At 41.4% G+C, this 22,941-nt stretch overlaps 1 protein-coding gene across 1 annotated transcript in view; it reads right to left on the minus strand.

Moving 5' to 3' along the window:
• Positions 1-520: 520 nt before the first annotated feature.
• LSM14A (LSM14A mRNA processing body assembly factor) overlaps positions 521-22,941 on the minus strand; it is a 37,941-nt gene continuing 15,520 nt past the window's right edge. Inside the window, exons 2-10 of the mRNA XM_060787900.2 lie at positions 21,212-21,375; positions 16,825-16,957; positions 15,964-16,083; positions 14,884-15,063; positions 13,381-13,446; positions 8,345-8,524; positions 8,066-8,228; positions 5,296-5,569; positions 521-1,928 (exon numbers count right to left, since the gene is read on the minus strand). Of these exons, the coding sequence (XP_060643883.2) occupies positions 1,905-1,928; positions 5,296-5,569; positions 8,066-8,228; positions 8,345-8,524; positions 13,381-13,446; positions 14,884-15,063; positions 15,964-16,083; positions 16,825-16,957; positions 21,212-21,375 (1,304 nt within the window). The 3' untranslated portion in view covers positions 521-1,904. The remainder of the gene's footprint in view (positions 1,929-5,295; positions 5,570-8,065; positions 8,229-8,344; positions 8,525-13,380; positions 13,447-14,883; positions 15,064-15,963; positions 16,084-16,824; positions 16,958-21,211; positions 21,376-22,941) is intronic.

Consider the following 22,941-nt stretch of genomic DNA (forward strand, 5'->3'; position numbering starts at 1 on the left):
ACTCCCAAATGACAAAATCAATCCCCTCAACCCCACCAGTATTCAAACTTGGGCATATTGGGTATTTGTGCCAAATTTGGTCCATTGAATGAAAATACATCCTGCATATCAGATATTTACATTATGATTCTTAACAGTAGCAAAATTACAGTTATGAAGTAGCAACAAAAATAATGTTATGGTTGGGGGTCACCACAACATGAGGAACTCTATTAATGGGTCGTGGTATTAGGAAGGTTGAGAAACCCTGATCTATGGCGAGCATCCTCACAACCTCTGAGGATGCTTGCCATAGATGCAGGCGAAACGTCAGGAGAGAATGCCTCTAGAACATGGCCATATAGCCCGAAAAAACCTACAACAACCCAGTGATTCTGGCCATGAAAGCCTTCGACAATACATATAAAATTATGATTATGTCGCTTCAATATTTCCTACGTTTCCCTCATAGTGAAGTCGTCCACGTATGGGTTGCTACCGAACATGACGGAGAAACAAATTAAAGATTTAGAAAAGGATGTTAAAATCTTTGGATCCCTTTATTCCTGGATACAAAACATACTTGCTGCTTCCAATTACAACATGTCAAAAAAAAAGGAAGTCGTAACTAGTCGTTCGGAACTGGAAAACGCATACCGAAACCACTCTGGGGATACGTGTCGAAGGAGAGCGCCCCCCAAGCTACACTTCCATCCAAAGCTCAAGCAAGAAATGGCAAACACTAAGAAATCGTCACTTGTTTTATATCATAATAATAATAATAATAAAGAATAGGCCAACAATATTAAAACAGAGTCAACGCCTGAAAGGATCGACACATGGGAGACATTTCATTTGAACGCCAGGAACGTCACAACTTGGTGTGCCTTGCGCCTTTTTCCGGAGGGGGGAGAAATTTCACAAATACGAACTGTGAATTGTGCCACCAAGTGCTAACTAAGGTTTGTCCTCATTGGAAATTATCAGATCAATTTCTAAAACGACAACAGGAAAAAATTGAAAAAAATAATATTTTTTTTGTCTTAATTTGTGTAATGACGGAAGAACGTTTCACAGAGTTGCTTCAAAATCAAACCATTACAAAAAAAACAAAAAACTAATCCCAAACTGGAAAGCTACAAAAAGAAACTAACTTGTTTGTGTGTGTCTTTACGTGTGTTGCATGTCTTGTGTTTTAAGCATTCTCAGCGCAGCAATAGACTGAAAAAAGGTAGATTCTTACAAAATTAGTTGCTTTTTATACAGCTATACAAAGTCACTAGCGTTTCTTTGGCAATGGGGTAAAATCACAGAATTGTACAACTATAAAAAAGGGTTTTTTTGTTTTCCTTCCTTTGCCTAAGAAACAGCATTTTTTCCCCCCACCGTGTTTATATTTCAATTTTTGTGTGTGTTTTCTACCGTCCTATTATGACAAAAAAGGTACAGCTATCTCAAAAGGGAGATGACGGGGTTTCCAAAAACAAAACAACACACTCACAGTACTGACGGCCTTTTTTCCGCATACGATTAATTGTCTTTGCAGCAATTATCAAATACGGTTTTGGTTCAGAAAAAAAACAAACCCTCTCGCGACAGAAAAAAAATACTGAAGTACGGCTTTAGATTTGTGTAACTATAGGTAAGAAATTACTTCAGTCTTCTATCTCAAATATATTTAATGCTTGTTGCTTTTTCGGACAAATGGCCATTGGTTTTTTTTTCTTTGTATATATAATAATAATAATTCTTCTTCCCAAAAGGCTCCTGCTCTGTGAAATATTTTTTTTAATAATAAAAAAACAACAAACAGACCCCAGTGCTGGTGACAGGTTGGACAGGAAAAAAATTATTTCAACTCTTTCGCAAAAAAAAAGGCCGACACATTCTCCGTGAAGATCTCCGCAAGACCTCTCTTTTGCAGACTACGCGGCCACTTTGTTGTCTTTCTGCAAAACAGAAAAGGAAACGGGAAGCACCGTTAGTTGTGCTTCTTGTGGATCTGGAACAAAGTCAAAACAATCCCGGAAATACATCTAAAGGCCTAAAAACCAGGGAATGGAGTCGTGTATTTTTCCATATATTTTTCCATTCCAGGAATTCATCCATATTTTTTTTAATTTATTTATTATTTATTTATTATTCAAACTTCTATGCCACCACTCCCCTGGGGCTCGGAGCAGCTTACAAGAACAGGCTAAAATCTAACACAATTTAAAAACAATATCAAAGATCAAAGGCCTGTCGAAACAGGTATGTCTGACATGCCCTGCGGAAAGCTGATAAGTCCCGCAAGGCACAGACTTCAGGTGGCAGAGTATTCCAGAGTGATGGTGCCACTGCTGTAAAGGCTCTGCGTCTGGTTGCTGTTAGACGCAAGGTCTTGACACTGGGAATTTCCAATAGATCTTGGTCCTCAGAACAGAGGGATTTCTGGGGTTGGGAGGGGGTGAGGCGGTCCCTCAGGTCCATCAGCCCCAGACAATGCAAGGCCTTAAAGGTGAGTACCATCCCTCTGAAAGTGATCCGGCGCTCAATGGGTAACCAATGCAGCTGCAGTCATATTGGGGTGATGTGGCATCTCATCGCAATTCCCGCAAGAAGCCAAGCAGCTGCATTTTGTATCAACTTGAGCTTCCGGATCACCGACAGAGGAAAGCCAATGTAGAGGGTGTTACAGTAGTCCAGTCTTGAGATGACCGTGGACTGGATCACCGTAGCTGGGTCGTCCCTGGAGAGGGAGGGGGGCAGCCGTCTAGCCTGCCGCAGATGAAAGAAGGCGGTTTTGCTCACGGCGGAGACCTGGGCCTCCATCCTCAGCAGAGGGTCCAAAAGGACTCCCAGACTTGACCAACGATGATGGGCGTAGCGCCTCACCATCCAGGGTAGGCAGCTGGACGTCCCCACTGCCCGGTTGACCCAGCCATAGGATCTCCGTCTTTGCTGGATTCACCCTCAACCTGCTGGCACGCAGCCATCCAGTCACAGCCTCAAGGCACTGATGGAAATAATCGGGTGCAGAGTCTGGTCTGCCCTCCATCTTCAGCATCAGCTGAGTGTCATCATTATAATCCGGCCCTCCAACAGTTTGAGGGACTGTGACCTGGCCCTCTGTTTAAAAAGTGTGAGGACCCCTGGTATAGTACAATATAGTGGTGTATAATACTGATATTTTGCTATGGTAATAATATAATATATAGTATTCACATATTACTTGTACCCCACTCTGAGTCCCCTTCGGGGTGAGAAGGGCGGGATATAAATGCCGTAAATAAATAAATAATAAATAACGGGGCTGTCACAAACTAGGTGGAATTGCTCGAGACTCAGTTATGAGTTATTCATTGAAAGACTATAGCAAAATGTGCTTATAGCAGGATGTCCCTCCAGCAGAAACAAAGTCTGTGCATTTTAATAAACATTTATTTATTTATTTACTTATGACATTTATATGCCGTCCTTCTCACCCCGAAGGGGACTCAGAGCAGCTTAAAAGATATTTATACATACAATATCTTATATTATTAGCATAGTACGTCAGTATTATATATTACTATATTGTACTACACCACTATATAATAATAATATTAATAATATTGCATGTCATATAAAATATATAATGATAATATTGAATTATTATTAGTATTATATTGTATTACATTATAATATTATAAATATTACTAGCCGTGCCCTGCCACACGTTGCTGTGGCCCACATGGGGGATGTGTGTGGGAGGTTTGGCCCAATTCTATTGTTGGTGGGGTTCAGAATGCTCTGTGATTGTAGGTGAAATATAAATCCCAGTAACTACAATTCCCAAATGTCAAGGTCTATTTCCCCCAAACTCCATCTGTGTTCATATTTGGGCATATGGAATATTCGTGCCAAGTTTGGTCCAGATCCATCATTGTTTGAGTCCACAGTGCTCTCTGGATGTAGGTGAACTACAACTCCCAAACTCAAGGTCAATGTCCACCAAACCCTTCTAGTGTTTTCTGTTGGTCATGAGAGTCCTGTTGTGCCACGCTTGGTTCAGTTCCATCATTGGTGTTCAGAATGTTCTTTGATTGTAGGTGAAATATAAATCCCAGTAACTACAATTCCCAAATGTCAAGGTCTATTTCCCCCAAACTCCATCTGTGTTCATATTTGGGCATATGGAATATTCGTGCCAAGTTTGGTCCAGATCCATCATTGTTTGACTCCACAGTGCTCTCTGGATGGAGGTGAACTACAACTCCCAATGTCCACCAAACCCATCTAGTGTTTTTTGTTGGTCATAGGAGTCCTGTGTGCCCCGTTTGTTTCAATTCCATCATGGGTGGAGTTAAGAATCCTCTTTGATTTTAGGTGAACTATAAATCCCAGGAACTACAACTCCCAAATGACAAAATCATTTTTTTTTTGAGTGAAGGACATACATTGGGTTGTTAGGTGTCTTGTGTCCAAATTTGGTGTCAATTCTTCCAGTGGTTTTTGAGTTCTGTTAATCCCACAAACGAACATCACATTTTTATTTATATAGATATGTATGTACAATATATTATATTATTAGTAAAGCACAGAGCAGCAGTTGGTGCTGGGGCGGGGGGCTCCCAACTTATGAAACTTTTCCTACGTTCTCACCAATTAGGAAATGGCACTTATAACCCAGGAACCAAATCGTGTTACAGAGTGTAATTAGGAATTGTGGGAATTGAAGCACAAGACACCCAGAGGGCCAAAGTTGGTTTGTATCGGTTTGTATGAAATATTTTATGGGTTTTAATGGTTTTATTGGGTATGGATATGTTGTTCTGTTGTTGTTTGCTATTTTGCGCTATTGTGTTTTTATCATTGTTTATTTATTTATTTATTTACTTTACTTGTATACCGCAGTTTCTCAGCCCAACAGGCGACTCAACGCAGTTTACAACAAGGATAAAAACAATCAACGATATACAATTTAAACCCTAAGAGCATAATATATAATATTGACACAACAATAACAACACAATGCATCTCATAACTAGAGTCGTGATCCAATTCGTCGTCCATATTTCCATTCCTGTAATCATCACATTCATTGCACTGATTAACCGAATGCCCGTTCAAACATCCAAGTTTTATGTTGTATGTTACGGGCATCGAATTGTGCCTTGGATATGTAAGCCGCCCTGAGTCCCCTTTGGGGTGAGAAGGGCGGGGTAAAAGTAAACCAAATAAATAAATAAATAAATAAATAGTTTGCCCATGCCTCAAATAACTAAACTGTCGGTGAAATTGAGAGCCAGTGACCTTTGGCTGCAAATGATGAAGATTGTTGGTATACGTTACCCTGTATTCGAAGTCTGCAAACTCCCGTCCGCCACGGCTGCCCCGGTATCCGCCCCGGAAGCCTCGGGGGGCGCCACCGTAATTCCCCCTCATGCCGCCTCCACCGCCACCGCCTCCTCCTCCACGTCCTCTTCCGCCACGGAAGCCGCCACCACCTCCGCCGCCTCCCCCTCGGCCTCGGTAGCCCCCTCCTCGGCCGCGGTTCGAGCGCAAGGGGAGCCCAAAGGTCTCTGCGTTTAGCCTCCGCTCCTCTGCCCAGGTTGGTCTCCGGTCTCTGAAAACAGGCCAACAGGGACAAGAAAGTTGGACCTTGGGGGGCACGTGGCAAAACTGCAGTTTGTGCGAGAAAGAGCACTAAAGTTCCAATTTCCGCAATGCTCTGGTGCAGGCCGACTATTAGGAATTGTAGGAGCTGATATCCAAAACACACAGAGGGCCACAGTTTTCCCATGTCTGGGTCCCTCCTCCCCAGCTCTAATCCTGTTATAGGTATCTAAAAGTATTATAGGTATTTAAAACTATTTAATAGTTATAGGTATTTAATAATAATAGAATAATAGTATTCTGTTCTTTCCCTCTGTTTTAACCCTGCTGTACTCTGCCTCAAGCCACAAGGGGAGGCAGGTAATACAATGATTGCTGTTGAAGGCTTTCATGGCCAGAATCACTGGGTTGCTGTGAGTTTTCTGGGCTGTATGGCCATGTTGCAGAAGCATTGCCTCACAACCTCTGAGGATGCCTGCCTGCCATAGATGTGGGCAAAACGTTAGGCGAGAATGCTTCTGGAACATGGCCAGACAGCCCAGAAAACTCAAAGCAATTATTGTTGTTGTTATACAATTCTTTCACTCCTACGAATATCTCACCAAGCCTGCAGGCACATTGCACCAATTTTGGACTTCCACTATTTATTTATTTACAACATTTATATGCCACCCTACTCACCCCGAAGGGGACTCAGAGCGGCTAACAAGATATACATACACAGAATATATTATATTATCAGCATAGTACAATATCATTATTATATATTACTATATTGTACTATACCATTATATTGTAATATTATTAGTAATATTACATGCAATATAAAATATATAATTATAATATCATATTATTAGTAATAGTACTCTATTGTATTACATTATAATATCATAAATATCATATGTATATACATTATATTATATTATATTATATTATACTATACTATACTATACTATATTATATTATTAGCATCGCACAGGAGATAAGGTAGAACTATCCCCTGGTCCCCTTTCTCTTCACTCTGGCCCAGAGTGGCAATTGGTGCGGGGGAAAGTAGAACTGTGAATTGCCCACAAACCACACTATCTCTCCTAGTATGATACCTTCCTTTTAAGTCAGTGTTTCTCAACCTGGGGGTCGGGACCCCTGAGGGGGTCGCCAGGGGGTATCAGAGGGGTCACCAAAGACCATCAAAAAACACAATATTTTTTGTTGGTCATGGGGGTTCTATGTGGGAAGTTTGGCCGAATTCTATCATTGACGGAATTCAGAATGCTTTTTCATTGTAAGTGAACTATAAATCCCAGCAACAACCAACTCCCAAATGTCAAGGTCTATTTTCCCCAAACTCAACCAGTGTTCACACTTGGGCATATGGAGTATCCGTGTCAAGTTTGGTCCAGATCCATCATTGTTTGTGTCCACAGTGTTATCTGGATGCAGATGAACTACAACTCCAAAACTCAAGGTCAATGCCTAACAAACACTTCCAGTATTTTCTATTGGTCTTGTGCGCCAAGTTTGGTTCAATTCCATCGTTGGTGAGGTTCAGAATGCTCATTGATTGTAGGTGAACTATAAATCCCAGGAGCTACAACTCCCAAATGACAAAATCAATTCTCCCTCCTTACTTTACCTTACCCAATATGCCAGTATTGAAATTTGGCATATTGGGTAAGGTTAAGTAAAAGTTTTCCCCTGACATTAAGTCCAGTCGTGTCCAGCTCTGGGGGTTGGTGCTCAATTACTAGGCCAAAGAGCTGGTGTTGTCCATAGACACCTCCAAGGCTGACATGACTGCATGGAGCTCCGTTATTGGGTATTTGTGCCAAATTTGGTCCAGTGAATGAAAATACATCCTGCATTTCAGATATTTTCATTATGATTCATAACAGTAACACAATTACCGTTAGGTAGTAGCAATGATAATAATTTTATGGTTGGGGGGGTCATCATAACATGAAGTGCTGTATTAAGGGATCGCGGCATTAGGAAGGCTGAGAAACACTGTTTTAAGTGAAGGATCACATTTTTAAACGTCCCCCAATACATGATCCCCACATAATAGAACATTAGGAGAGTTAAGGAAGGACAGAGTTCACTAGTCTTCCATGCAAAAGTAGCTTATACAACTTGCATTGTGCTGAAACATTAAAAAAAATGCCGGCATGCAACAATGGCGTCGCTAATTCTACATCTGAGTGTGGAACAAATTCACTCTTGCACTGACTTGTGAAATACCCTTTTTGTGCTACACAAGGACAGCATGACGGTTCCGCATTTATCTGCCATGCTGCCATTCTAGGATTTATAGTTTGGGGTGAGATGTTCAGGATTCTTTGCCTCCCCAAACCTCATCCTTCCCTAAGAAGCATCAAGATTCAATTCCCAGGGTAATGAAATCCCAGCCTTCCCTCCTCCAAGAGAACAAAGCACTGCCCAAAGGAAAACTCCCAGTGGCTTAACTTTAGCAGGTCTACCAGGGCTAGAAGGACACATCTGGTACCTATTGTCATCACAGGAAATGTTGTCAAAGAAGGACTTGGTTTTGTCGTAGTAGCAGTTGGCCGCAAGAGACTCTTCCTCGTCGGCGTTGCCCTCGCTGTTTTGGGTGTCGACCCCCGAATCCCCTTTGTCTTCGCCGTTGATAGGTTTCTCTGGCTTGTCTTCTAGAAGATTGGAAAGGGAGGGGAGGAGAATTATTTCTTTATTTCCTATATTTATACCCCGCTTTTCTCACCCCCAAGGGGGGGGGGGACAGGACTCAAAGCAACAGTTGGCTCACCTTTCAGTTTTAGCTTGTTGTGAAATTCACGGTCGATCTCCTCCTTATTGAACTGGGCATTTGCGCTTTCAAAGTCAAAGTCCTTCTCAAACTTCATGGGGACATCCCGCCTGATGCCGAACCGTCCCCTGCCGCCCCGGTGGCCCCCGCGACCCCTTCGGGCTGTTGGGACACCTGGAACTGCAGGAAACAAATGTTGAAGCATCACTGTTCTCTCGAAGTGAATTTTCCCATTGTCCCCCAAACACCCAAAATTTTTGTTTTTTTAAAGAAATTTTATTAGATTTTATATAGAATACAACGAAAGAGTGAGAACAATAAGGTATAGAAAGTGAAGAAAAAAGAAAGAAAAAAAGAAAAAAAGGAGAAAAACAAACAAAAAAACCTTCTAGATAAACCCTTAAAAAAACTCTTAAAAATATAAACTACAAAAATACACCCAAACACACACACACACAAAAGGGATAAAAAGGTGACTTCAATTCCATCTTCTTGGATAATATTTTCTTATTACTACAAAATGTAAAAAGTTTTATTAAGCATAAAACTTGGCCACGGTGGTACACGCTCTGGTCACATCCCGCCTTGACTACTGCAATGCTCTCTACGTGGGGCTGCCCTTAAAGACGGCCCGGAAGCTTCAGCTAGTCCAGCGCGCGGCAGCCATGTTGTTAACAGGAGCAGGACGCAGGGAGCATACAACGCCCTTGTTGTTCCAGCTCCACTGGCTGCCGATTTGCTACCGGGCCCAATTCAAGGTGCTGGTGTTATCCTACAAAGCCCTAAACGGTTCCGGCCCAAAGTACCTTGCGGACCGCATCTCGGCCTATGAGCCCACGAGGACCTTGAGATCATCTGGGGAGGCCCTTCTCTCGATCCCGCCTGCCTCACAGGCACGTCTGGCGGGGACGAGAGAGAGGGCCTTCTCAGTGGTGGCCCCCCGGCTGTGGAACTCCCTCCCTGCTGACATCAGACAGGCGCCCTCCCTTATGGCCTTTCGCAAGGGCCTGAAGACATGGCTTTTCGAGATGGCATTCAACTGAGTGCTATGTTACTGGAAATGACAACCGGAATGGATTACGACTACGAGATTGGTTATGATTCCACGATAAGACGGAGCGGATTATTTTAGTGTAATTAGATGTTGTGTATTAGTGATATGTTAGTTTTGCTGTCTTGGTTTCACTGTAAATTGTCTTTTATGTGCTGTACACCGCCATGAGTCACCCTAGGGCTGAGAGCGGCGGTTAATAAATGCAAGAAATAAATAAATAAATAAAATAATAAAAAATTGTCTCTTTTTTTTTAATTTTCCCAAATTAACTAGATAGTTATGAAGATTGTCCCAATTCGTTCTTCTTATTATCTTGCCTGTATATTTTTTTCAACAAAAAAGTCAATTCGTCCATATCCTTTATTTCTTTAATTTTCTCCACCCATTCCTGTATGGGTGGGACTAAACCTTGCTTCCATTCTCTAGCAAAGACAATTCTAGCGGCGGTTGTAAAATATGTAAAAAGTTTGTCATCTTGTTCCGACAGTTGTAGCTCTAGATCTGTGAAACCTAACAAATAGTACTCTGGTTTTCTTATAAAAGTTCTTTTTAAGATCTTTTGTGTCTTTTCATGAATTACCCTCCAAAACTTTACTGCTTGTTTACAAGTCCACCACATATGGTAGAAGGAACCAACTTGTTCTAAACATTTCTAACACTTATCAGAAACCTATACACTTTAGCCAATTGTTTTGGTGTGGTATACCATCTGTGGAACATTTTTATCCAATTTTCTTTTAAATCCGTTGCATATGTATATTTTAATTTTTTGTTCCACATCTGCTCCCACTCTCTCATTTGAATTGGTCTTCTTAAATTTTGAGCCCATTTTATCATACAATTTTTAACCTGTTCTTTTTCAGTCAGCCAAGTAAGTAATATATTATAAATATTCAATATTACTTTCTGTTCCAATTTTAAGATTTTATCCCACCCTGTTTCCTCCCAGGAGAAGTCTAATTTTTTATCTTGATTGTAATAATCTTTAATTTGCATATAATGTAACCAAGTAATATTAGAGAATTTTCGTTTCAATTCCTCATAAGTCTTAATATTATTTGTACTCTTATTTAGCAGATCTTTGTAGGTTGGCCATTTTCTCCATCCTAAAGGTCTTCGCTGATTCGCCTCCATAGGAGAGACCCATAAAGGTGTTTTAGAATAAAAATGTCTTTTATATTTTTGCCATACTCTTAATAAAGATGCTCTCACAAAGTGGTTACCAAAGCTCTTTTCTTTCTTTTCCCTATCGTACCATAAATAAGCGTGCCATCCTACTCTTAGATCATCTATATATATAAATTTGTTAGGGGCATCCAACGAGGAAACAAAACTCAAAAACCCCCCAACGAAACTTAACCAAAATTCCCATGCCCATAACACAACCCACAAGGTACAAACATATCTACGCAAAATGAAAAACAACACAACAACACACTCACAAAACGGCAAAACAACAAAACTCAAAAATCCCCCAACGAAACTTAACCAAAATTCCCATGCCCATAACACAACCCACAAGGTACAAACATATCTACTCAAAATGAAAAACAACACAACAACACACTCACAAAACGGCAAAGCAACAAAACTCAAAAATCCCCCAACGAAACTTAACCAAACTTCTCATGCGCATAACACAACCCACAAGGTACAAACATATCTACTCAAAATGAAAAACAACACAACAACACACTCACAAAACGGCAAAACAACAAAACTCAAAAATCCCCCAACGAAACTTAACCAAACTTCTCATGCGCATAACACAACCCACAAGGTACAAACATATCTACTCAAAATGAAAAACAACACAACAACACACTCACAAAACGGCGCACACACACACACGCAACCCCACGCTCCATCACTCTCCCCGCCGCCGCACACACACACGCAACCCCACGCTCCATCACTCCCCCCGCCGCTGCACACACACACGCAACCCCACGCTCCATCACTCCCCCACCCCAATCTTACCTCCTTTTACTTCACGCCACCTCCAAACCCCGCCCCGCCCTTCCCGCCCTGTCAAAATCTAGGAAAGACAGGAAGGAAGGAAAGAAGGAAGAAAGAGAAAGGGAGGTAAAGAAAAAGGGGGAAGGAAGGAAAGTTAGAGAAAGAAGGAAGAAGAAAAGGAAAGAAAAGGAAAGATGGAAGGAAAGAAAAGAGAGACAGCAGAAAAGAAAGAAAAAGGGGGAAGGAAAGAAAGAGATAGAGAAAGAAGAGGAGAAGAAAAGATGGGAGGGAAGGAAGGAAGGAAGGAGGGAAAGAAGAAGAGAAAGAGGGAAGATTGGCCACAGCAACACGTGGCGGGTAAAGGTTGTTATTTCTATTATTATTATTATTATGCTATTGTTCCTCTGAGACCCTTTTAGGGGGAATGGGAGAGGTGTCAGGTCCCAGAGGCAATGCATTGCATTATTGTTATTGTTATGATGGTGGTAAAATAAAAGGAAATAAAAAGTGAAAGAAGGAAGCAAACAGGGAGGAAAGAAAGGCAAAGGAAGAAAGGGGGAGGGAATGAAGGAAAGAGAGAAGGATGAAACCAAGTAGTGAAAGAAAGAAAGAGGTAGAGAAGGAAGAAAGGAGAGAAAGGGGGAGGAAAAGGGAGAAGGAATAGGTAGGGACCTCTCTTTCATAATAGTCCAGATATCTACCTCAACTTTGATAAGTTTTACTATAGGCCACAGCAACGCGTAGCAGGGCACAGCTAGTTTCCTTCTATATTTAAAAATTCTTCTTTGTTCAACAATATCCAGTCCTTTACCCATATCAATGCACAAGCATCATGATATGCTTTGAAGTCTGGGAGGCCCAAACCTCCTCTATTCTTCTTATCAATCAAATTATCATATTTTATTCTTGGTCGTCCTCCAGCCCATATAAATTTTAGTATCTCTTTTTTTCCATTTTATAAAAAGTGTTTGATTTCTAATTATTGGGAGGTTTTGGAAAAGGAACATCAACTTTGGTAATACATTCATTTTAATCAAAGATATACGGCCTAAAAGTGACAGCTTCAGATATATCCACTTTTGCAAGTCTTTTTGTATTTTTTTCCAGACTTCTTCATAATTGTTCTTTAATAGTTGTCCATTTTTTGTCGTGATACCTACTCCTAAATACTTGAGTTTCTTAACTATTTCCAGACCACCCCCATTTTTTGTTACGTGTTTTAAAATAAGAAAATGTACTTTATAAATAATGGATAAGGCATAAATGCACACTCATAATAATAATAATAATAATAATTATTATTATTATTATTATTATTATTTATACCACGCCACCATCTCCCCAATGCGGACTCGGAGCAGCTTACATGGGGCCAGGCCCGGACAACATATTACATATTAAAACATAAACAACAAGCATGGAACAATACAAAGATCAGCTTTAAAAAGGTAGAAGCACAAAGTTGTGGCAAGGAAGCACAAAGGGAAGAGGCAGACACATCCTTTTCTTCATGCTGTACTCATTCCAACCTCCCTCCCTCTCTTGCTGTCTTTCTCCCTCTCTTTCTTCATGAAGCTAAACAAACCAGGAATAAAAACCACACAAATCAACTAACACAAAGTTCCTCAAAGCGGTCAAGAGCAAAGCAGACAGCAATAAACTGGCCAAGAGCATGAGGCCCAGAGGATGCTCCCTTGAAGCCCTAAAGCCCTGTACTCTCACACTAAGATTCCCTCTGGCACTCACTCTTAACTGAAAATGCTGCTTGCATGTCAAAGCAAAACCAGGGTGAGTGACAGCTCTTAATTCAAAACACTCTTAAGTTGGGGCTCTCTTAAGACAAGGTCTAACAGTATTTGGCAACGGCCACATCAAACATAAGTGGCCCAACTCTGACCGATTCCCTATTGCATTCTGTTGAAGGTGCAGAGTGATCAGGAGAGCTCCAGGGATTTTTCAGCAAATCCTAAATGTATATACTATACTCTACAAGCAGACACGCTGAGGGGGAGAAACAACTCACCCATTTGACGTTTGTTCTCGTTTCTGAGATGCTCTGCTTCATTCCTTGAGACCTTATGCATTTCAACTAGGAAAGAAGAAGGCAGGAGGTGTTATTTCTACCCTATAAGAGTATGTATGCAACAAGTGGGCCCTGACACTGTTTCTGGGGGCCAGTTCTCTGCCCCGAGGACACTCCCAGGGCTGCACAGATTGCCAAACTGTTCTCCAAACAACAGTAAGAAACATTTATTTATTTATTTATAACTTTTATATGCCGGTCTTCTCACCTCCGACAAGGGACTCAGGCCAGTTCACAACAGAGGATTCATACACAATAGTTTAAAACATCACATCCCATAATACACTAATATAAAAACACATTAAAATACAATCATATAATTACATAAGGCCAAGTCGTCAGAATGAAATCACAATTCATCACCATCCATCCGTGTGGTCAAGGATTATTGACTCACGCATCAAATGCCAAATTCCAGAGTCAATTTTTCACCAGCTTTCTAAAGGTCAGGAGAGAAGGGGCAGTTCTAATCTCCAATGGGAGAGAGTTCCAGAGCCGAGGGGCCACCACCGAGAAGGCCCTGTCCCTCGTCCCCACCAGACGCGATTGCGAGGGTGGCGGGACCGAGAGCAGGCCCCCTCCAGAAGATCTTAACAACCTTGATGGTTCATAGGGGAGAATCCGTTCGGACAGGTAAACTGGGCCGGAAGGACATGGGAACATGGGAAGGAAGGCAGAGCTTTCCAAACATTTCATGCTGGGAAGACACTTTTTAGACATGAATCATTTTACGACACAGTAATTGAGTTTTCGCCAGCAAACCAGAGGTTAAACCAACCCCTTATAAGAGATATGGAGACATATATCAATTGTAGCAATGACATATATGGGGACATAACATATCTCATGAAAACCTTTCTCATACACACACACACACACACACACACAAATATACTAGCCATCCCCTGCCACGCATTGATGTGGCCCAGTTTGTGTATATGTGTTTTCTCTGTGTGTATATGTGTCTATATATTTGTGTATATATGTAGGGTTTTTTTATATGTAGTTTTGAGCATGTGTTGTAATGTATTTTTTGTTTTGTTTTGGGGCTTTTAAAGTATTTTCTGCTGTGTTTTTCAGTGTTTTTACGAATGATGGTCACTTGTTGGCCTGACTGGTGTATTGTGTCCAAATTTGGTGTCAATTTGCCCGGTGGTTTTTGAGTTATGTTAATCCCACAAGTGAACATTACAATTTTATTTATATAGATGACTGACTGCTTATTTCCCCCAGACTATAAGGTTTCACATTACATTTGTGTGACACATCTACACAAAGGTGTCACGACACACCATTTGGAAAGCTCTGCTATCAAGGCATCGTGAGAATAATAACTACCAGTCAACCTGAAACAAAAGACTCTGGGTTTCAGTGAGGAGAAAAACTTGCAGAAAAGGACCCAAGGGGATCCAAAGTGAGCCACGGTCAAAGCTCCAAGCCTACCTCTTCTGTGCTCATGATGTTCTAACGTTTTTTGGTTGGCTCCTCCTCCCAGGGGTCTGGCCGAGAGAGGGCTCCTCCTCCCAATGGGCGCCGAAGCAGCTAAGTGGGTCGGGGCCGTCTGCACCGCTTGCTCCAAGGTCGGGCTCTTTCTCAAATGGTCCAACGGGGGACTTGAACGCCCTGAAAGAAAGATGGAAATAAAGGATGGCATCCTCAGCCCAAGCTGAGCTTTCCCATGACTTTGACACTTATTATTTATTATTTATTTATTTAAAAGTTTCGTATACCGACCTTCTCACCTCTCTTGAGAGACTCAGACCGGTTTCTAACCATAATATCACATACAGTCAATAAAACATCACAATTCATATTACAATAAAACAGCAATTACATACAATAACTACAATGGTCAGTCGTCACACTAAAATCGTTGTTCATCATCCTCCATCCATATCTCAGGCTCATTCGTCGAATGCCTGGCTCCATAACCAGGTCTTCACCTGTTTCCTAAATGTCAGGATAGAAGGGGCGGTTCTGATCTCCAGTGGGAGAGAGTTCCAGAGTCGAGGGGCCACCACCGAGAAGGCCCTGTCCCTCATCCCCACCAGACGCATTGCGAGGCCGGTGGGAGCGAGAGCAGGGCCTCTCTCCAGACGATCTTAATAATCTTGATGGTTCAGAGGGGAGAATACGTTCGGAGAGGTAAACAGGGCCGGAGTCGTTTAGGGCTTTAAAGGTTAACACCAGCACTTTGAATTGTGCTCGGAAGCTAATTGGCAGCCAGTGGAGCTGGTGTTGATCTTATTGATCCCTGACAGAGGAAAATTGCTTCAGCGCTTTTAGACCCAGGCATGGGTGTTTTGGACTTCAATTTCCACAATTCCCAACAGCCTACCGAAGAAGGGGCTCTCTCTGTACCTCACCATTGCCTGAAACGGTATGGCCTTCAGGACACGATGCATACATTCCCAAAATGCACACTAACTCTGTTTTACTGATTTTAAGGCAAATGATATGCTCCATTAGTTCATCCTCCGGCAAACCCAAAATGGTGAGGAATCAATCGACACCAGTTTTTACCTTGTGAGAGCTGGGTTTTTAAAGATCTTGCATCCGTTGTAAAAGTCGAACCCACTGCGTTGCTCTGGGACAAATTAGCACCGGATGACGTTTCCGTTCCAAACGATGTCAGCGAACTTCCTGCGTGGAGACAGATTGTGTCAAGCTCTGCCTTTCGGACACAGCAACAACAACAACAACAACAAAAAAAAACTTTATTTATACCCTGCGACCATCTCCCCAAAGGGGACTCGGGGTGACTTACATGAGGCCGAGCCCAGAAATACAATAAAATAAAACAAAACAACAAAACTAATATCACAATAAGATGTCGGAGGTGTGAATTCATCCCAATGTTTTTAATTCCCAGTTCCAGGAGAAAGGTGGCACATAAATGAATGAACATACATACACATGGAGCACATTTTTTGGAATGAAGTTCACCCATGTTTACATTTGTGCCCTGAAGCAAGAAGCATAAACCTGTTTTTCACAGCTTTTTTAAAAAAGCTAGTATCTCCCAAATCTGTACTTTCATGTGGAAACACAGTATTCATAGCCTAAAGTTCAGCCAAAGTAAATAAACATGCTAAAGGGATTTCAGGGAATTGCCCACGCTCCCCTAGAAAAAAAAAACATCCTGCACTCCACGTGGTGCATGAAAGCACCGTTGATTCATGATTAACAGGGCTTTCAAAGGAGAAATTAAGGCAAGATGCTTGCTACGTCTAGCCTCCATGTGGACCGGCCTCTTCCATAAGTTCACCTCAATTTTCAGAACAAATAATATATTTCACAGCATGGGAATAGTATGCACTTGCAATTTTTTCTTTCAGTTGCTTGCCAAGAGCAAAAAAAAAATATGTTTAAATGCAAACATACCAACACCAACAGCTCCAAACTGCTGGCCCACTAGCGGACTTGGACTAAACTGGCTGTAGGCTGGCATCCTGCCGAAAGGACCATAGGATCCCACAGACTGGAATGAAGAAGTAGAAGACGACCCTAGAGAGGACTGAAGAAAACCACAAGCGTGAAAGACGCCATCAGAGCGAGAGAAAAGTCACATGAAAAAAGGAAGGAAACATCTTTATGCCGCACATTACAAGTCAGTAATCAAAGCAGACTCTGAAAACTCTTTTTATCAGAACAATGGCAGACAGGACCAGCTGTGGACTTGCAGAAACACACAAAATATCCACGAAATGTGGTCTAACATACAATTAACGGTTTCAGATTCCGGACTATGTCATCATATAGATTTGTACACATGGAATAATGTTTCTATTTAAACATTATTAAACATCACTTCTCACACGAGAAGTGACTTGCAGTTTCTCAAGTCGCTCCTGACATGACAAAAAAACAAAAAAACAAACAAAAAACAAAACAAGATGACATGGCCACAATTCACAAAATCATTAAATATTCCATCTGTCGTAAGTATTCGATCAAATACAAATGTGCACAACTTATTGGGTGCTTATGTTTTCCAGCAATGCTGTACAGGTTGTACAGAGCAATGTAAGCTTAAAGGCATTGAAATTGTCTTTCTTTTTGAATTTTACAAATATCCATGTTGAAAAAGTCTGAAGTTAGGGAGAATAATAATAATAATAATAATAATAATAATAATAATAATAACAACAACAATAATAATAAATAAGTAGTAGTAGTAGTAGTAGTAATAAATAAGTAGTAGTAGTAGTAGTAGTAGTAGTAATAATAATAATAATAATAATAATAACAACAACAACAACACTTTATTTGTACCCCGCTACCATCTCCCCAAGAAACAACATCATACGAAAGCTGACTGGCACAACCTGGGGATCACAACCAGACACAGTGAAGACATCTGCCCTTGGGCTATGCTACTCTGCTGCTGAGTATGCATGCCCAGTGTGGAACACATCTCATCACACTAAAACAGTGGATGTGGCTCTTAATGAGACATGCCGCATTATCACGGGGTGTCTGCGACCCACACCACTGGAGAAATTACACTGCTTAGCCGGTATTGCACCACCTGACATCCGCCGGGAAGTAGCAGCCAATAGTGAAAGGACCAAGGCAGAGACATCTCCAGCTCATCCCCTGTTTGGGTATCAGCCAGCATGTCAACGACTTAAATCAAGACATAGTTTTCTTAGAACTACAGAGACACTCGCTGGAACATCCCAGCAAGCAAGAGTCCAAAAGTGGCAGGCCCAAACCCAGCACCTCAATTCATGGGTGATACCAGATGAGAGACTCCTCCCTGGGCACTCAGAAGACTGGGCGACTTGGAAGGCGCTGAACAGATTGCGCTCTGGCACCATGAGATGCAGAGCCAACCTTCAGAAATGGGGCTACAGGGTGGAATCCTCGGCATGCGAGTGCGGAGAAGAACAAACCACTGACCACCTGCTGCAATGCACCCTGAGCCCTGCCACATGCACAATGGAGGACCATCTTGCGGCAACCCCAGAGGCACTCCAAGTGGCCAGATACTGGTCAAAGGACATTTAACCAAATACCAAGCTTGCAAAATGTGTGTGTGTGTTTTTTTCCCTTTTTCTTTTTAATCTGTGTGTTTGTTTTGCTTTGTTAGAATTGTAATACAATGGTTGCTGATGACACGATAAATAAATAGGAGACAAAAATAAAGATATTATTTTTAATTATCTAATTACAGCAGCCAGGATTGTTTACGCCAAGAGATGGAGGAAGAAAGAAATACCACAAATAGAAGAATGGCAAAGTAAGATACTAGAAATAATGAACATGGATGAGCTAACATACTGGCTGACACCGAATGAAGGAAAACCGAAAAAACACACAAACTGGGACTTGGTGAAAAATTATTTTAAACAACAAAAAATAGAGGTCGTTCCTTGATACCTAATAACACATAATACAAATAACTGTATCACAGGAAAACATATTGGACTACTTAAAATGAATGATATTTTTTTCATTTTCATTTTTTCTATATACCATGTTTTTGGTTTTTTCAATACAAATATAGAAGATCTTCAAAGAACAGATGGAAGTCCACCCCTTCTTTCTTCTTTTTTTTCTTTTTTATTTTTTTTAATATTGGACTTTTAAATTATTTTCTATTTTTTGTATCTTTCCCCACAACACTCTATGTTTATTATCATTTCCTACATTTCTCTCTCCTTCACAATTATTCCCACACTTTCCTTGTAACTACACTAAAACGCAATAAAAATGATTTAAAAACATTAAAAAATATATAAATGTGCACAACTTATTAGGTCCTTATGTTTTCCAACAATGCTGCACAGGTTTGTAGAAAGCAAGGTAAGCTTAAAGGCATTAAAATTGTCTTTCTTTTTGAATTTTACAAATATCCATGTTGAAAAAGTCTGAAGTTGGGGAGAATAATAATAATAATAATAATAATAATAATAATAATAATAATAATGTAGTAGTAGTAGTAATAATAATAATAATAACAACAACACTTTATTTGTACCCCGCTACCATCTTCCCAAGGGACTCAGTGCGGCTTACACAAGGCCAAGCCCAAACACAACAATACAAGCATTAATAACAACAATACAAGCAATAAACAATAAAATACACAACATTATCAATAAGACAACACACAATTAAAAACAGTAGTAGTAGTTGTTGTTGTAGTTGCTGTGAGTTTTCCGGGGTTTCAGGCTATGTTCCAGAAGCATTCTCTCCTGATATTTCGCCCACATCTATGGCAGGCATCCTCAGAGGTTGTGAGGCCTGACCACTCTAACAACTACCATGTCAGACAACACAGAGAAGCCACTGAAATCCACATGAAGCAATAGAAAGGAGGAAACTATGAAAATGAACAAAATCTGCCCCTTGTATAAAAAAACCCTCTAAAATCGGGACAGTAAAGAAAGAATGATACGCAAAAGGCATCAGAATTCCAGACAAAAGAATCAATCAGCTAACACCTCCCAACAAAGGATTTCACCAGACAGCAACTAGCCAGACTTTGAAGTTGCAAGGCCTTTCAGTGCTAATCAAAGAGACCATTTGCAACATTCATACTTGGCTCAAGCAGACAAGAGTTCCTATTACCACTCTAGACATTATTACACAAGTATATAAACCCCACTTGCCTAGTTTCCAACAGAACCCTCAACCTCTGAAGATGCCTGCCATAGATGTGGGCGAACGTCAGGATAGAGGGGTAGCATGACTTCCCTGGATCTAGACACTATGCTCTTATTGATTTTGGCCTACATCAATAGGAGCATAGTATCTAGATCTAGGGAAGTAATGCTCCCCATGCTCTATTCCGCCTTGCTTAGACCACACCTGGAATATTGTGTCCAAATCTGGGCACCACAGTTGAAAAGAGATATTGACCAGCTGGAATGTATCCAGAGGAGGGTGACTAAAATGATCAGGGGTCTGAAAAACATGCCCTATGAGGAGCGGCTTAAAGAGCTGGGCATGTTTAGCCTGAAGAAGAGAAGGCTGAGTGGAGACATGATAGCCATGTACAAATATGTGAGAGGAGGCCACAGGGAGGGGGGAGCAAGCTTGTTTACCGATGCCCTGGAGACTAGGAAGCGGAACAATGGCTTCAAACTGCAGGAAAGGAGATTCCATCTGAACATGAGGAAGAACTTCCTGACTGGGAGAGCCGTTCAACAGTGGAACTCTCTACCCCAGAGTGTGGTGGAAGCTCCTTCTTTGGAAGTTTTTAAACAGAGGCTGGATGGCCATCTGTCGGGGGTGCTTTGAATGCAATTTTCCTGCTTTTCAGCAGGGGGTTGGACTGGATGGGCCAAGAGGTCTCTTCCAACTCTATGATTCTAGGAGAGAATGCTTCTGGAACATTACCAGACAGCGTAGAAAACTCACAGCAACCCAGTGATTCCAGCCATGAAGGCCTTCGACAACACATAATAACAATACTTTATTTATACCCCACCCCCTCTCCCCAAAGGCACTCAGGGTGGTGAATGTTCAGAGCTTAGTTGATGTTTTCCAAACACAATCTAACAACTGCAGAGAAAAACATAACTTAAGCTAAACAATCATCAGTATTAGGGAAGGCCCAGGTTTGCAGACCACTCAGGTACACACTTTACATGAACTCAATGAGCTAGGTGTAAAGGTTTGAGAAGACCAAAGGTTTGGAACCAGGAGACAGAGTTGTCCACTGGACAGAAACTGTACTTATTCAAACATAAATACAAACATATTTACCACATTACACACCTAAGTGAAGCTACAGTGACTTCTGATTATGTGACTGTACCTGAACAATAGCCGGGTCCTGAGGCAGAGAACATTGTGGTTTGGGTGGTTCACAAACAGTCAAATCCTTAATATCGCTGCCACGGAATATAATGTACTCAAATACTTCATCGCGAGGCGGTATGGGCCGATCCGTTGGTCTGTCTTCTGTACCGAAGGAACGAACTGCAGAAGACAAATATACATGTTATTATGCATCTATATAAATAAAAATGTAATGTTCGTTTGTGGGATTAACAGAACTCAAAAGCCACTGGATGAATTGACACCACATTTGGACACAAGACACCTAACAACCCAATGTATGTCCTTCACTCAAAAAAAATTGATTTTGTCATTTGGGAATTGTAGTTGCTGGGATTTATAGTTCACCTGCAATCAAAGAGCATTCTGAACCCCACCAACGATGCAACTGAACCAAACTTGGCAAACAGTTCTCCCATGACCAACAGAAAATACTGGAAGGTTTCGTTGGGCAGTGTTCTTTGGTTTTAGAGTTGTAGTTCACCTACATCCAGGGATCACTGTGGGCTCAAACAATGATGGATCTGGACTAAACTTGGCTCGAATATTCCAAATGCCCAAATATGAATACACCTGGAGTTTGGGGGAAATAGACCTTGATATTTGGGAGTTGTAGTTACTGGGATTTATAGTTCACCTACAATCAAAGAGCATTCCAAACCCCACAGACGATAAAATTGGGCCAAATCTCCCACACAGAACCCCCATGACCACCAGAGTGGGCCACAGCAACGTGTGGCAGGGGACAACTAGTTGTTCAATATTTCTGAACTATGGCTAGTAACAACCATGTGTGAATGAGCAAGGATCTTGTTCTAATTGACCATAGGATGGTACAGAATATTTATCTCAGCTGTTAAACCAATCTCTTAGGAAAACGACCTCTCAAGAATTAAATACAAATGTATTGTCGAAGGCTTTCATGGTTGGAATCACTGGGTTGTTGTAGGTTTTTTGGGGCTATACGGTCATGTTCTAGAAGCATTCTCTCCTGACGTTTCACCTGCATCTATGGCAAGCATCCTCAGAGGTTGTGAGGTCACAACTTCTGAGGATGCTTGCCATAGATGCAGGTGAAATGTCAGGAGATAATGCTTCTAGAACAGTGCTTCTCAACCTGGGGGTCGGGACCCCTGGAGGGGTTGCCAGGAGGTGCCAGAGGGGTCACCAAAGACCATCAGAAAACACAGCATTTTCTGTTGTTCATGGGGGTTCTGTGTGGAAGGTTTGGCCCAATTCTATCATTGTTCATAATGCTTTTTGATTATAGGTGAACTATAAATCCCAGCAACTACAACTCCCAAAGGTCAAGGCCTATTTTTCCCACACTCCACCAGTGTTCACATTTAGCATACTGAGTTTGGTCCAGATCCATCATTGTTTGAATCCATAGTGCTCTCTGTAGGTGAACTACAACTCCCAAACTCAAGGTCAATGCCCACCAAACCCTTCCAGTGTTTTCAGTTGGTCGTGTGCATTCTGTGTGCCAAGTCTGGTTCAATTCCATCATTGGTGGAGTTCAGAATACTCTTTGATTGTAGGCGAACCATAAATCCCAACAACTACAACTCCCAAATTATGTTTCATAACAGGAGCAAAATTATAGTTATGAAGTAGCAAAAGAATGTTATGGTTGGGGGTCACCACAACATGAGGAACTGAATTAAGGGGTTGCGGCATTAGGAAGGTTGAGAAACACTAGGTTCT

The sequence above is a fragment of the Anolis sagrei genome, chromosome 8, assembly GCF_037176765.1.
Source record: "Anolis sagrei isolate rAnoSag1 chromosome 8, rAnoSag1.mat, whole genome shotgun sequence".
NCBI classification, from domain to species: domain Eukaryota; kingdom Metazoa; phylum Chordata; class Lepidosauria; order Squamata; family Dactyloidae; genus Anolis; species Anolis sagrei.